Source organism: Euleptes europaea, chromosome 7 (genome assembly GCF_029931775.1).
Source record: "Euleptes europaea isolate rEulEur1 chromosome 7, rEulEur1.hap1, whole genome shotgun sequence".
Lineage (NCBI taxonomy): Eukaryota > Metazoa > Chordata > Lepidosauria > Squamata > Sphaerodactylidae > Euleptes > Euleptes europaea.
This window is the reverse complement of record NC_079318.1, coordinates 18,474,692-18,491,120: the sequence shown is the minus strand read 5'-3', so window position 1 is coordinate 18,491,120 and position 16,429 is coordinate 18,474,692. Positions and strand designations below refer to the sequence as shown.

Below are 16,429 nucleotides of genomic sequence, written 5' to 3'. Positions count from 1 at the left end.
AGAGAAAGTGGGGTGTAAAAGTACGAACTGAAAAATAATCAAAACTGAACATCAACATCATTTTTTTAAAAATCCTCAAAAATGTAAAGGCTGTGAAACCGTGTCAGCTCTCGAGGGAAAGGTCCAGCTGGGGGGAGCCATGTTGAGTGGAGGAAGGAGGGTTGGGAAGCAGAACACTTAGCCCAATTTCACTTTCAGCAAGTCCTAGAAGTAGGAGCTGGAGATAAGTGCTTAAGGGCTGCCAGTCAAGGCAGGTAGGCAGGTAGGCCCATTGCCTGTACCCCCCTCATTGTCAACACTATATAAAGCTAAATGTGGACGATGTGAATTAAGCCTCGATGCTTACTGGATTACTTGAATCAGTCACCACCTCTTAGCCTAACCTCTCTCACAGGGTTGTTGGAAAAGGGTGCAGTTTGAGCTCAGGAAGGTGCATATAGATGTAGAAATACTCTCAATTTTGCCAGGCAGTTCTTTCACTCACACAAAGGTAACATAAAGTGGGTAATATTTCTGTCAGAACCCTAACCTTACAAGAAATCTGCCTTCTTTAAATTGGGATTATGGCAGATATCAGACACGACTCTCAAATTATGAACCTGCTCCTTCACGATCACAACAAAAGCAGACATCCACTCTGCTGCTCTCTCCCACTCCCTACTCACTTCTCTAAAGATGTATGGTTTTTTTTGCCTCTCTCTCTCTTCCTATCTTTTCATTAAAGTTGTGTGGCACTGATATGGACTGTGTAAAAATAATGGTAATTTTCATGTGAGCCTCTATGTTGATATTCTGCTTTTTAAAAGACTGCCAATGTGATGAAGCAGCATACTGGGTTTTTTTTTCTTCCCCCATTACATGTTTCCAAGTGCCTGGCTGTTTCTTGAGTTTTGCGGATACAATACAATTCCATAGTGTATTGAATTGAACAAGGGGGAGGGCTCTTTGTGATGCTCATACCAAATTTGGGAGAATAACTGACTTAGAACCTCCCAACATTTGTGATTGGCCTCATTTTGTGGCAGCCATTTTGTGATTAGTCTGTCCCATGACAGCAATTCTGTGGCAGTGTTAACTATCCTTTTGTAAACTTCCAAGAGTGCCCACAAGCAGAAGAAGGATGGAGATCCTTGGTTTACATATTAGGCAGCAACCTTACTGTGTAAGGTTATTGTTGACCCCTGAATAACATTTCTGTCAAAAGCTACATCCACAAATTTTTGGATATTGCACTGTATTATATGTGCTGTATTATCCCTGGAGAATGTAGTAGGTTGGATGAGAACCAACCAACTAAAGAATGAGGTACTGTTGGTCAATGACAAAGCTACTCAAACATTATGAAATCAGCATTTTCTGTACTCCTCCGAAGGAGCAGGTTCATAGGAGTGGCATGGTGCCAAATCCTGGCCTACAGTTGGAGGTTTGTGTCTTCTCTTGGCATATAGCATCTTTTATCATCTTTACACCAGTTATGGATGTTTCTCAAAATGTTATGGTCTGGTTAGGGATGTACATTTGGTATAGCCAGGCCAAAAAAAAAAGCACCAAAATATACCTTACCAGCATTTTCGGGTATTTTTAAAGCCGGATACACATTAGAGAATCTCTCGTTGTAGTCAGTTATCCAGAACCCGAATAAACATGAAAAAATTTAGGTTGTATTTGGGATTGCCGAACAGCAGCAGTTAAAGGTCTCCAAGGTTGCCCATCTCCTGCCTTTGAAGGTTTCTAAGGCAACAGGAGGGAGGGGGGATGAGCCAGTTCTCACAGGTAAATAGGAGTGCATGTTAGGGGGAGTTGTACTCATTGCCCAATCACAACAGTTGTTTTACAGGGTAGTTTAACTTCAAATCTTGAGTCCAACAACCTCGTCCTCCTCCATTTGCAAGTTTCCCAGGGAACAGGAGGGAAAAGTGAAGGAGACAGGAAAACAGAATTGCACGCTAGGGGGAACTGAACTTTTTTCCAATCACAGCAGTTGCTTTCTTTAAAATTCTTCTGAGCATGAGCAAAGACCAAAAGACTGCACTACGCCAAGATATTTCCGGAGTGTGCTTCTGCTGCCTCTCTGGAGGTCTGCTGCTGCCTGTGACTGAATCCGGATTGAAACCTGATTGGAACCTCTGCCTGCCTGCTTGCCTGGAGAAGATCATTTCCTGCTTCGAGAACATTGGTTTAAACATGAAATGTTTCTTAGTTTTTTACATTTGTTTTTTGGGGGTGGGTTGTGGGGGTGGGGCAAAAGGCCTTTTCCTTCCTCCTGTTTGCTGGTAGTGCTACCAATCACAAGTGCTCATTTGCTCAATGTGCTATCGACTGATCAAACACTTAAACTGGACCCTGTGGACCATTTTGGATGGGCTCCCTTTCTGGGAGGAGCATTATATTTTCTTGTCTTTTTGCTGGCAAGCTGGATTCCCACAAGGCACATAAAGTCAGCCTTCTGATTTTTCAGTGTTCTATTACCCAGGTGACAGCAACGATGACAGGCACCTGGTTGGCCACTGTGTGAGCAGCCTGCTAGACTTGATGGGCCTTGGTCTGATCCAGCAGGGCTTTTCTTATGTTCTTATGACCACAGTCAGGGATGTGCTGTTCTACCAAGCAAATGACACAGGGATCAGGCACCAAACCTATACATTTCTTTTTTACCCAGGCTTTAATTAAGGGGTTGATCTTTTTAAATTGTTTTTACAGTTTGTTTCTTTTAGCCAAGGACTGTTTTGTGAGACTCATTTTAAGCTGTGTGTTATGCTCTTGCTAAGATTAAATGATTTAACGTTTTAACATTTTTTATACTGCTTATGTTACATTTTACTTCATAAGCTGCCTCAAGCACATTGTCTGAAAAGGTGGCACAGAACTTTCCTAAATAAATAAAATGTTCATCTGCCACAGTGAAAAATCCCCAGCTTCTAGTACACATTTTGTGGGCTCTGGGTCACAACAGCTTATGCCATAATACATTTTAGCCTTCAAGATGTACCAAGGCACTTTGTTTGGGTGACATCAGAAAAATATGTCAACCTCCCTAAAATTCTGAAACCAAGAATATATGGCACCTTTCCTACCTTCTAAGCTAGTGAACAGTTCAAAAATAATTACACTTCTCTTAGCTTCTCTGCTTCCTAAAATACTGACCAACACTGTATGTCTGCATGTAACTAAATAATGTAAGGAAGAAACAAACGCATTACAATAAAATATCCAATACTGTGTCTGAAGAAACAGCAGTGTATCCTAACACTATTAGCACTTGGGGAAAAGCTGAGATAGGTAAAAGATGGGTGTGGGTCCATCCTAAGAGCTACCCCCACATGGCATAAGATTTCCAAGGCGGTGCGGGGAGAACATGTTACCAAGCAAAGTAGGGAAAAACTGGTGTCTGGACACTTATTTAACAAATTTATCATTTTATAGTTAGTGTTTACTGTCTTATTTCGTAACAACCTAATGATGATGTATTAAATGACCATCTATATAAGGATTCTCACAGTAATACAACAAAGCAAATAATATAGCTATTTGAAACAGTTTCAACTCCAAGACAGCATAAACAAATTGTTCACAGCAGAAATGAAGGAGGGAGTGCAAAAAAAGTATCTGGCATGGAGATGTGAATGCCTGCGGCAGGACAGAAAACGTTTTCCATTCCTCCATCCTAAGGACTTTTTTCCAGTAGAAAAATATTAACTTTTGAGAAGTTTTGAAAAATTCTATGGAATACTTTCTCTTTTAAAATGAGTGAAATGTTTAAGATATGACATTGCTCACTCAATATGAAGTATGTAGTATAAAAATTTTATGTAAGATAATCTATAGCATTAGGTTTAGTTTCTGCATATAATTTAGAGATAACATTTTCACAAATATATATCCATTGTTTAAATGCAACTAATGTTATCCACATTTAATATGTCATAATATGTCTGACAATACAATGATTAATTCAGTATTTTCAATCTTATACAGAGTAGGTCAGTATTCAAATATATGTGCTAGAGCCACCTCACTGTTGAGATCATGCCAGGAAAAGACATTGGAGCTTTTGGTTAAAATTATTAATGCCTTGCTAAGTGAGGGGTATTTTCCTAGAACTCTAAACAGTTCTTTTGACCAATCCATCTTTATTCATTGCTTTGAATTTGGACTTGGAATAAGAGGAACACTCTTCAGTGATTTCACTCTTTGTCTGATCAGACACAGTTTCTACTGAAGAAAGAGTTATCTGGTGGGACATGTTTTAGTGTAGTGCCTCAAGGTTCTGTTGTGTTGCATATGCTCTTCAATATTTATAGGAGGCCACTAAAGAAGATCATCCAGAGCTTTATTTCATTACCTAAGCATTCAGATGAATCCATCTCAGTTCCAAAACTAATACTTTTGAGGATGGAGTAGTACTGGCATTTGCAGAGCAGGTTAAGAATTTGGGAGTGCTCATGGACCCAGCCTTGGTGTTTGAAAAGCAGGTTGGCGCAACAGGAAAAAGTGCTTTCTATCAACTGCATCCACTTCATCCTCCTCTTCCTTGTATTCTGTTCAGTCAATCTGGCAGTACAAAGCCATGTAACCTCATGGCTGAATTATAACAAGCCCTACTTTGGACTGCCCTTGAAGACAGCCCAGAACTGCAGTTCATTCAGAATGCTGTTGCCCAATTATTATCAGACGCTACCTGACAGGAACACATCTTGCCTATTTTAAAACAGCTACACTGGCTGCCAATTTTTTTCTGATATAAATTCAAGTTTTAAAAAAAACTTTAGAGCCTTTCATAACCTAGAACCCACATACCTGGAGGACACTCTAGTGCAGTGGTGGCGAGCCTATGGCATGCATGCCAGAGAGGGCACGCAGAGCCCTCTCTGTGGGCACGCGCGCTGTCGCCCCAGCTAAGAAAAGCAGCCCCAGCAGCAACAGCGGCCGCGGGAGGGCTTCCCTCTCTCTCTCCCCCTCGGCGGTGAAGGGCAACCTTGCTGCGGCCGCCCCCCAGGCGCTGGGACTGGCAGGGATGGCTGGCGGCGAGTCCAGGCTCTCCTCGAGCTGGAGCCACCGCACCTGCTTTGCGCCACCAGCATCTGTCCCACACGGCGCGAGCCTGGAGCTGGCTCCGGCTGCCTGAGCTGCCCCCGGCCCTGCCCTCGGAGGATTTTTAATACTTTGTAGGCTGCAGACATCTGATGGTGGGAGTAAATGGGGTTTATTGTATTATGTTTTCAATCTGAAATCGTAAGTTGCCTTGAACAATAAAGGCAAGGCAAGATATCACTGTATTTATCCATTTTTACATGTATAATTACACTTTTCGAAAATCTCATGTGACATAAGGGCTAAGGTTGCATGTAAAGCAACCAGCCATCCAACTGGTCAAAAATTTTACACTGTGTTGGATTGTATGTCATATTATATCAAGTACATAACCGATTTACCAAGTCCCTTTCCAAACTGCTTTCAAGTCCAGTATATGAAATGGTGATACTAAAATAGTTCAGCAATATTAACTTCTGCTTAAATTATAATGCTTATTTGAGAAAGCGCAAAAAGTTTATTCGGCTACACAGAAGATAACCAGCAATGAAGTTTCAAATATGTTATTCAAGTAAAATACCAAACTGTTCTTTGAAGTGTACTTCCTGCAGTCCCACAGAGTCCAGAAGGGAGAGTAAATGCAAAATACTTTGCCAAATCTGATTTGAGACACAGGCTAGGCTTTGCCTGTCCACTTACACAGCAGTATCGTGTGGTGCACCCTTGGGGACTATCTGTATGCTAGGTAGTGTTTTCAGCAGCACATAAATGCTGGCTGCTTTGGGGAAGAACATACAGCTGTCTACAGACTTGGCACTATGACAGAGTGACATGCACAATGTCTAGAATCCAGAAAAATGTAAAAGTGTATTTTGACTAAGTGGCTATTTGACAAGCCATCATATACTTGCACCATGACTGCTTTCCTAGTCCTATTCTAAATCAAGAAAAACAGCAAAAACAACACTCACCATAAAATGGCTAATACAGATTGCTCTAGTTATCAGACCTTACCTCACAGCAGCGTTCCTTGGATCAACAAAACTGATAAAAATGAGACCACATGAGAAGGCATCAAACAAGCCAGAAGACAGACTTACTAGAAGTATGTACTTACATCTGGATATTCTTTTACAGGCACATATAGTTTCTCTTGTAACTGTACAATAGGTCCCACAGCATCAGGTAATTCTGCACTTCTCTTCTCCGTGCTACCATTTAACGTGTCGTTATACATGTCTTTCCGTACTCTGCTAATTTCTGTGGGAGAAGAAATGTACACCGTGTATTAAACATAATTTGAGACATTAAAAATGTTAAATGTACTACTTTTACTGCCTTCTCTATGGGACACTTGCACATTTCCCATCATAAACCCTTCAGAAGCTGAATACAGAAACTCATCCTAAAAATGTTCTGCTACTGTCAATACTTTCAAATATTTTCTTCACACTTAAGACATGGCACTCTAATAAAAAGTACTGTAAGTGAACAGGCACAAATCTATGTTGACAAAGGCATTTTTAAGTATCCTGATGGCTATTATTTAATTACATTAAGATACAAAGGAGACCAATGAACCTATTTCATGCAATTTAAAGTGTTCACTATGGAACACCATGTCAAACCATTCAAAGCAGCTAAGATTCAATTTGTCTAACTATATTATCAAAATTATTAATCTAGTGTTAAACTGACCAAAACTGATGACATCCTATTACAGCAATGAGATGGTATTTGGGGCACAGGAGGATTCTGTTGTTCTGTGTTTTTTCTAAAAATGTTCAAAGCAGTTTACACACACAAAATCCCAGGTTCAACCCACAATATCTCTCAAGGATCTCAGCTGGCAAGTAGCTGGAAAGACATTTATCTCTCCAAAATATGGGGGGGGGGGGGCTGCTGCCTGTCAAAATGCTATACTGAGCTAAACAGACCAAAGGGCTGACTCCTTATCAAATAGCTTCATATGTTGATAACACTAATGGAAAACAGAGTATGTACAAACACGTACAGCTCCCTAACCATCATGGAATCAAGTGATGGGCAAAGAATCCAGAATAAACCATTTCAACAAGCACTGGATGTTCATCCACTACTGTCTAACCAGGCCTTTGCAATGCACACCATTATGATCAGATCTTACAAGACTATTTTGCTGGAAACTGGCATGGCATTAACTTGGAGTCCGCTTGATAGAATAAACCAGGCATAACTGGACTTTTAAGCAAGCATATTGAAATTAGTGTAATTTTCTAATTAAATTATTTTCAAAAAAGAAGTCGAAGTTTAGAGAAATTTAACAGATACACTGAGAGCAAATGTTCTCAGTCTAAGCAACAACATGGTAAATTAAGATCATGAGTATTAGCAGCTTACAGGTTATCTAAGCTCATCTAACAAAACATATCTTAGGTTAGTCATCTGCGGCAAAATAGCCTGGAAAAAGCCAGCTTTATCACAAATTAGAAACCCTTCCCTACTGGATCTCATGAAGATATTGCCTTCAGACAACTTATGAGCCCATTCAAACAAAAATTAAATTTTAAAATATTCATACACAGGGAAGGGTACTTTTTTATTAGTAAAAGCTCACATCTGGGGGAAAAAATAGGCTGTGTATGCAACATTACCCAGTTTGCAGTACTCAAATGTATTTTGAGATGACCTTCCTTGCCCCAGAAGTGGGTTTATGCAGTTAGACTATTATGGGTTTAATCTGATGATTTTAAGCTTGTGTGGTCTACATTCCTCAAGGTACTCAAGTAGCTGCTGTATTGGAGAGTGCTCATTTCACTTATCGCCCTACTTAAGGCCCACAGCTTCTACCAAAGCACAATCCTTTCCAATTGTGGATCCCTCCTTGTGGAATGGGATCCCTGGTGGGATGAGGAGGCACAGCTTTTCAAAGTTTTAAGATATGCTTTTATTTGGGAGGGCTTTTAATTAATGGAATTTAAGATGCTATACATTTACTTGGGGAAGGGGTTTATTGTATTTTTAACATTTTTAAATTTTGGAATTGTAAAGTTTCCTTGAGCCACAACAAACTGATGAAACTGATGTCTGAGTGTTTTTAAACCTATGTACAGTAAAAGCTTTGATGTCCAGCACTAGATTATCTAGAATGCTCCATTAACTGACACTGCCTGGAAGGCAAGCTCCTCCCGCTCAGCCATTATACTATTGTATCTTTGGGGGCATGAGCCACTCTGCAGCTGATTGATGTGATGCCTCTGGCCATCACTAGGTGTCTAACAGCCAGTGCTGCAAGTGGTCTTATCTTTGAGTGCCAGTTCTGATATAGCATTCCTAGGGGCCCGGCATGCTTGTCTACCTGCTGTGTAGGATTAGCCCATGGCTCAGAGGGAGGGCTTGCCAGAAATGGGGGCTACTGCCATGGTATTCCCAATGGGTAGGGCTTGGTTGCTGCAGATTCCTCTGGGTAGGGGGGGGGGGTAAAGGCATGGTAATAAGCTTGAATATATAGCACATTTGATTAATTGGCAACCCCCATTCCCCGTGAGTGCTGGATCACATCACTTTTACTGCAATGTACAAAACAGTATTTTGACTCCTTTTGAGAATCATGACTCAAGCAGTTGATATAGACAGGAATTGCACGCAGATCCCATCAGCATAGCAAGTATCATGTAACTGTGATCTTTAACAAAAATGAAATGGGAGTCAGACCTTTGGCGAGCTAATGCAAGGCATTATGACGCACAGCAGAGAAGGGAGTATCAAACAGTTGGCTCAGGCAAAGTACTGCCTCACCCTGCTCCTGCACTACAATTCCCAGCCATGTGGCAACATGCAAACACATTAAAAAGGACTCATGGGGAAGGGACAACCCATTCTTGTTGCTTCTGTTGGCCCTTGAATAAAGAGTATTCCCACCCCCATTGGCCATATAATTATAGAGCTGGTTTGGAGCAGAAAGCATATTCAGTACGCTTTCCACTCCAAGCCCAGACTCCCTCAATCAGCAGGCCAGCAGTTGTGGGAGTAGCTTAGAGCAGAGCATGAATGCCTCACCTTCCTCCAAGCATCTCCCCCCCCCCAAATCACTTAGGTGGTTGTCAGTTGCCCCTGAGATCTTGCAATATTTATGAGTTTGCCACTAAAAAAAGCTGTACAATGTCTACACTTACATAGACATTCTCTGGTTTTTAGCTCCTTAAAAAATACATTTAACTTTTTGGATTTTTCTATGTGTGTCTGCAAACATGGCCATTTCCCATGTTACTAGGAGAAATAATCTTCCCGTTCTGTACCTAGCCCCACTGTATAGATTATTTTGATTTGTACTTCAGGGTTAAGTTTAGAATTTGATATACAGATCAAGCTTTTAAGGATTCACAGATGTTGCTTGAAACTGGCAAACCATTTCCAGTCTGATCAAGAAGGCATTTATCTATCATTACTTTCAATTTTTATAAGCCCAAGTTTCAGAGTTTTTTTTTCTAATCAAGCAAAACAAAACTGTGGAATTCCCTCCATCTTCCTTATCTGTCCCCATCTACCGTATTTTTCGCTCCATAAGAAGCACTTTTTTCCTCCTCAAAAGTGAGGGGAAGTGTCTGTGTGTCTTATGGAGTGAATGCCGGCTGGGCGAATGCGCGTCGGGACGGCGCGAGCCGGCGTTCCCCGCCCCGACGGCCAGCTGGGAGGCAGCCGGGGCCACACAGAGCCGCACGTGCGCGTTGGGACGGCGCGAGCCGGCGTTCCCCGCCCCGACGGCCAGCTGGGAGACGGGCGGGGCGCACAGAGCTGGCTCGCTCCGTCCCGACGTGCACGCGCCCAGCCGGCTCTGTGCGGCCCGCCTCCCAGCTGGCCGTCGGGGCGGGGAACGCCAGCTAGCACCGTCCAGACGCGCACGCGCCCAGCCAGCATTCACTCCATAAGACAAGTTTTTAGAGGAGGAAAATAAGATTTTTTCTTGTTTTCCTCCTCTAAAAACTAGGTGCGTCTTATGGTCAGGTGCGTCCTATGAAGCGAAAAATACGGTATCATTGTCTCCCAATAGCAGGTAAAGATTTTTTTTTTATTTGGCATTCTTTTACTGACACTCATCCCTGTTTGTTTTTAGCTGTTTATATATATAGTATTGTTTTATAATTGTTTTATAGTATTGTTTTATTTTAACGTCTTTTTAACTGTTTACCACTTCAAGGGTCCCAATCGGGTGGAAAGGAAGGCAGAAATGGTTTTAAATAAAATTTTCGATCTCATTCACCATTTGATCATTAAATTTTCCTGTCAGGTTAAATGCATGTCTCCTGACATAGTAAATTGGATTCCTGAGTTAAACTAAGTCTTGTGCCAGTTTTGACACAAAATTCTGACCTCCCACCACCACCTCCTCTCTCTCAAGTACTCTGATGATGGTATCTGGAAGCCCCTGAGGAATTACATCAGTACTTAAATGATTCACACCTCATCATAAACCTAAGAGCGGACTAATCCATGCAGCATGCACACAGTGTGAACAAAGCATCATCATTTTATCAGAAACTCACAGACCACTAGACATACTAGAGATGAAAAAACCCCAGCGGAATGAATCAGGAGGAACCCCCACTCCAAATAATTTCTTCCCCAATTCAGAGCAATGGAAAAAATGTGGAAAGGACTAAAAGATGTCCTATGAAATGTTATCTTGGCAAAAAATGAGCAAAATGCTTTTTATGACAAGCCTTTATTCACACAAAATATATAGCATGAAGTCTCCTGTAAAATCATCTACAGCACTGAGAATTTGTTTTTCTATTTGTTTCTTATCAGATGATAAAAATTAGCCACATACTAAACTGGCATATAGTACTGCAATCTGAAGCACTCTATAGAGCCGGCCGTATTCACAATTATGATTGTAGAAAATTAAGGCACTGAGACTTTTAAATTTCATAAATCAATCGTATATGTTAAACTAAGTGATCATGTTGTCAGAGCAGTAATATACATTTAGGATTGATAAGAAAAGTAAATATTTTAGGCATGTCAGGTTCCCCCCCCCAAAAAAAGATATATAATTTCCCAAAGTTAAATATCTCTAGGTATATCTGCATGCTATCAGAGGCATAACACAATTTATCATCTGTAACTAAACCCTCAAAACTCATCCAATTAAGTGAAGAAACAGATCTAAAAGACTACAATGGCTACCAGGAGCTGACCATTATAGAGAACTACAAGGAGGAGAAATGACAGGCCATCACACTTAGCTACAACTCTCACCAGATAGAAAGTGTTCCAACCTATCAATGATTTCTAGCTCACATCAGGCTATATGGTATTCTCTCTTGAAGGACTTTGGCTTTTCCTCACTTAGGCAAATACTCACCACAAACAGGCACACAAATCTAGAGATGTAGGTCAATGTGTTTCATTATGTTCTATTGGACTGTATAGCTTGAATAAAATGAGCATTTTTATTTACTTTAATTCCCCTTCACAATCCCCACCCCCATGCTTTCTTCATGAATACAATTCCCAATAGAATAATTAAGCTCTCTGGAAGGGAGACTGAGAATAAACAATTAGCTATTTTTTAAAAGGACACTGTCTCAGCTACCTCATTTCTGTTGTAAAGATGGCCTTGCAGTACTACAGAACCCACATCCCACGTGCAAGTGCAACACCTCATCAAAGCATCTTCAAGATGACTCATATGGGTTTTACAGAAAAATCTGAATCGAAAAATATCCTAGTGCCCTAAACAGAGCATGAGCATGTTTATTTTAACTTATATTTAATAAACAAAATTTAAGAACTCTCCGAAGGAGAAACTGCCCAATTACCGTATATACTCGTGTATAAGCCGAGTTTTTCAGCCCAAAAAAAGGCTGAAAAATTACAACTCGGCTTATACACGGGTCAATACGGTAATTGGGCGGTTTCTCCTTCGGAGCCGCCTGAATCGCGCTCCCGCCGGCCAGCTGATTCCCCCCACCCCCCCAGCGCGCTCCCGCCGGCCAGCTGATTCCCCCCCCCCGCCCACTCCCACCACGCCTTTTGCTGTGCGGCGGCAACGGCGGTTTCTTCCCCCCCACCTCACCCGGGCTGGTCCTCCCGCTCTACAGCTGATCCGCGGGCCTCCAGCTGATCCGCGGGCCTCCTCCGGGCCTCTTCCTCCCACTCTAAAATGGCGGCCGCCATTTTAGAGAGCCGATTCACCGCCTCTCCCGGTTCAGGGGGTTCAGGGGCTCTTCCCCCTCCCCCCCTTGGATGGCACTGGGGTTGTGGTGGGTCTGGAGGGCCCGGGAGGCCGGCAGGAGGGCGACCCGGGGCAGGGGCAAGATCGTCCCTGTGCTCTAAAATGGCGGCCGCCATTTTGGAGCGCAGCATTACCGGTAAAGGGAATTTCTTATTGACCTTCGGCTTATACGCGGGCCAATAAGAAATTCCCTTTTCTGGCCTCAAATTTGGGGGGTTGGCTTATACTCAGGTCGGCTTATACCCGAGTATATACGGTATGTTCAATTTTTTGTCCAAAGTAGCTGAACCAAAATATTTTGATTTTAAAAGAATGAATCAAATGTTTCAATGTTATATTCAAATATTTATGTATAAATTATCTTTTTCTGAATAATACTTGTAAAAATTTTAAAATATATCATGTGATTCTCTTAAATTATTCCAAATTAAAGAAAAAACAAAGGCACTGAGAACTATTGACACCAAGCTGCCATACTGCAGTCAAAGCTCTGCTAACTACCTCAAACTGACTTCCATTGGGATTTGAACTCAGGTTGTTAGCAGAGCTTTGACTGCAGTATGGCAGCTTATCACTCTGCGCCACAGGGTTCCTTTTTTATCACCCGTATCCACTTACAAAACATACACATACTCTCCAACAATCCTTAGGGATAATCACCTGAAAATTGTTAATTACCACTTTGAAGCTTGTAAGCATGCCTAATATTGTATTGGCAATGATGTACATCCATGCATTTTTACTACTTTTATGAAACACTGACTATTTAGAAATGGAAAATTTGCCATAGAAAAATGAAGCTCTGTACATTTTTTGCAGAGAAACTACTGGCCATATCGCTACTGATGATGTACTCCATCCACATGCTGCCCTTAGCAACTTTCCACTGCTATCTCCAAAATCTACTAATGGTGCATTATAAATCACTATTAGTAGAATGGTATACTCCCCTTTGGTATATCCCCCATAATAGCAATAGGTTTTTTTAAAAGCCATAGGCAACACTGGGGATTTGGGGCTCAGCCCTTCAATGACTACACTCCTTTCTCCAAGGTCGGGGACAGAGGGTGGCGCTGGGGGAGGTGATGTCGCAGTGGCACCCCTTGGTGTGTGGGGTGCCACAAGGAGCGATCCTCTCCCCATGTTGTTGTTTAACATCTACATGCGCCCTCTCACCCAGCTGGTTCGGAGTTTCGGGCTGGGATACCATCAGTACACTGATGACACCCAGCTTTATCTGCTTATGGACGGCCATCCGGACTCCACCCCGGACACACTGGCTGGGTGTTTGGATGCTGTGACTGGTTGGTCAAGAAACAGTCAGCTGAAGCAGAATCCAGCTAAAACGGAGGTGTTGTGGCTGGGTCGAGGTGGCTTGGGTGTGGGATGCCAGCTCCCGGCTCTTGACAGTGTGCCATTAACACCTGAACCTACCTGCACCTACCGTCAAGAACCTGTGTGTGATCTTGGATGCCTCCCTGTCCATGGAGGCCCAGGTTGCAACCATGGTCAAAACAGCGTTTTTCCATCTACACCAGGCCCGGCAGCTGGTGCCTTATCTCTCCCGCCCTGACCTAGCCACAGCAATCCATATGATGGTCACCTCTAGGCTAGACTACTGTAACTCGCTCTACGTAGGGCTGCCCTTGAGACTGACCCAGCAGCTCCAGCTGGTACAGAATGAGGCATTGAGACTCCTTACAGGGGTCTCACCCCGAGAGCATATAAAGCTAGTGCTCCATCAACTGCACTGGCTCCAGGTGGAATATCGGATCAGGTTCAAGGTGCTGGTTTAGCCTTACACGGCCTGGGACCTTCATATCTGCGGGATCGCCTCTTCTGGTATACCCCCCAAAAATCTTTATGATCATCAGATAACAACTTATTGGTGGTCCCTGGCCCTAAGAGTGCGGCTGTCCTCGACAAAAGCCAGGGCCTTTTCAGCCCTGGTGCCAGCCTGGTGGAATGCTCTGTCTGGTGACATCAGGGCCCTGCAGGACCTTAAAGAGTTCCACAGGGCCTGCAAAACAGAGCTTTTCTACCAGGCCTACAGTTGAGGACAGCCGTGGGTTACATCTTCTGCTTGCCTCCCTATTCCCCCCCTTGTTTCTATGTTACTTCTGTTACGGGGGGGGGGGCAACCTGCTGCTTATCCTGGGCACTATGGGCTAAATGAGGCGCCATCTGGAGTTTTAAGGTTTCTTAATTGGGTTTTACTGTTTGGTTTTAGAATTATTACTTTTATTGTTGATGTTTTGATGTGCTTGGATGATGTTACCCGCTCTGAGCCTGGTCTTGGCCAGGGCGGGCGGGTTATAAGTTGAAAAATAAATACAAATAAATAAACACAGCAGACAGAGTGTGAACTTCAAAATGGCACCAGGGCATACCAGGATGCTGAGTCACTATCATTGTTGAAATGGAAGGATTGCTACAAGGGCATCTGATAACTTTTCTTCCCCTGTAAAACTCTCATACCTAGCCCTAAACATAAAGGGGAAAACATAACTTCTTCAATGGAAGTATCTGAGCTACATATAAACAGCAGCATTTCACTTTCAAGGGCATCCCTACAAAGATACCTATACGCTTGTTGTGTTTACTAAAAGCCGTCATTTCTATTAGCTTCTCAGAGATCCTAGAAACGGAGACTTGAACCAACGGGTCCACTAACAGGTAGTATTGTCTAATTAACATTAACTGAAAAATTGGTAACTTGTTTTTGTTGGCATATGTTCTCTTATCATAATTGTATGTATGTATGTATGTATGTATTTTGTCATTTTGTATACATTTTGTATGTATGTATGTATTTTTATATGTATTTTCTACACCTTATTTTTAGGCCGATGAAGCTTTCTAGCGAAACGTGTTGCAAGTAATCTAGATCCCATGTACCTCCTATATATATCTACTTCGGTTTTCTATTTTGGATTATTCAACCCTCCCTACATATGGCAAAACCGCCATTTGACGTTTCTCCACAAAGAGCCATACTGCGTATGACCAACCTTCCTTTGGATGAAACTGAGACGGACTTTTTCTGAACCTAGCGTACTGCGCATGACCAGCCTACAGCTATCAGCGGGGCTGTGCCACCCAGGATTGTTCATTCGATATTTAAATTTGTGCGATAGTCCTAGTGCACTGCGCATGACTAACCTGTAGATTTCAGCCAGGTTGTGTTTTCCAGGACTGCTTGTTTGGTTTTCTACTTTTCAAAGCCTTGTCAATATTTCTTGTTTCTTTCGTTTGCCATAGAAGGGAGTAGGTTGTTTATTCTTTTATATAGATGTTTCTGTAACATATAGTAATTTGTATCCAAAGTGGAACGGTATTGTATTGTATCATATATAATATATGTAGATATTTTTTGCTAGAGCCTGGTGCTGTTTTGTTCTTACAGTTAGGTTGCTTTTACAGCACTCTTTCAATTTATTCTTTTGGTTTCATACTAGAGACGGCAGCAGCGTGGCTCGCTTTATTAGAAGCGACGGAGGGAGTTGTTTTGGCGCCGAACTTCCTTTTCGCACCTTTTTCCTTTTTGCCGGCTCGGCTTTTGTAGCGCCATCCTTCTTCTTCCCGGGTTCCTTGTCCAAGAGACCGCTGGAGTGACTCACGGAGGGAACCGGGTTGCCCAATCTTTTCAGGGCTGTATCAAGGTCTGCCTCTGATAGGAGTTCTTCTTCCTCTCCCCGAATGAGGCTGGCGGCCATTTTAGGGTCTGCAGCTCTATCCGATGCAGCAGCCATTTTTAACTCCCAAGAGAGAGAAGCTCCAGGGAGAAGTTGGAGAAGAAGACAAGAGACACTACAAATATGGAAGAGGACACAGCAGACTAAGGTAAGTAGCTAGGTAGATAAATAGAGGATTAGACTAGGAAAAACAGATAAGCTAGAACTACTGGCTATGCTAAATATGAGCATGTCGTCTGCGACAGTGCTCTCCCCAGCAAGGCAGGAACAGAAGTGGAAGCTTAGGGCGATTACCGCCCAGGAGACAGGAAACAGAATTTTAATTCCTGCCTCCCCAAGCAATGGACGAGAATCACCCAAGCTTCAAGATGCCCTTCCTTCAGAGCGGGAAACATTCGGTCCACCAACCTTGAGGAAATGACTAGATTTGCTACTCATTAGCTTTGCCACTTTTTTCAGGTGGGAAGAAGAGCTGCATCCACAA

General features: G+C 42.6%; 1 protein-coding gene across 9 annotated transcripts in view; it reads right to left on the bottom strand.

Annotated features, from left to right (window-relative positions):
- The window catches only part of QKI (QKI, KH domain containing RNA binding), a 164,860-nt gene that overhangs the window by 113,697 nt on the left and 34,734 nt on the right, over window positions 1-16,429 (bottom strand). For all 9 annotated transcript variants that reach the window (XR_008933408.1, XM_056853095.1, XM_056853097.1 and 6 more), the window contains exon 2: window positions 6,149-6,291. Coding sequence is in view for 8 of the 9 variants with exons in the window: in XM_056853095.1 (XP_056709073.1) it covers window positions 6,149-6,291 (143 nt within the window). In the remaining variant the exon portion in view is untranslated. The remainder of the gene's footprint in view (window positions 1-6,148; window positions 6,292-16,429) is intronic.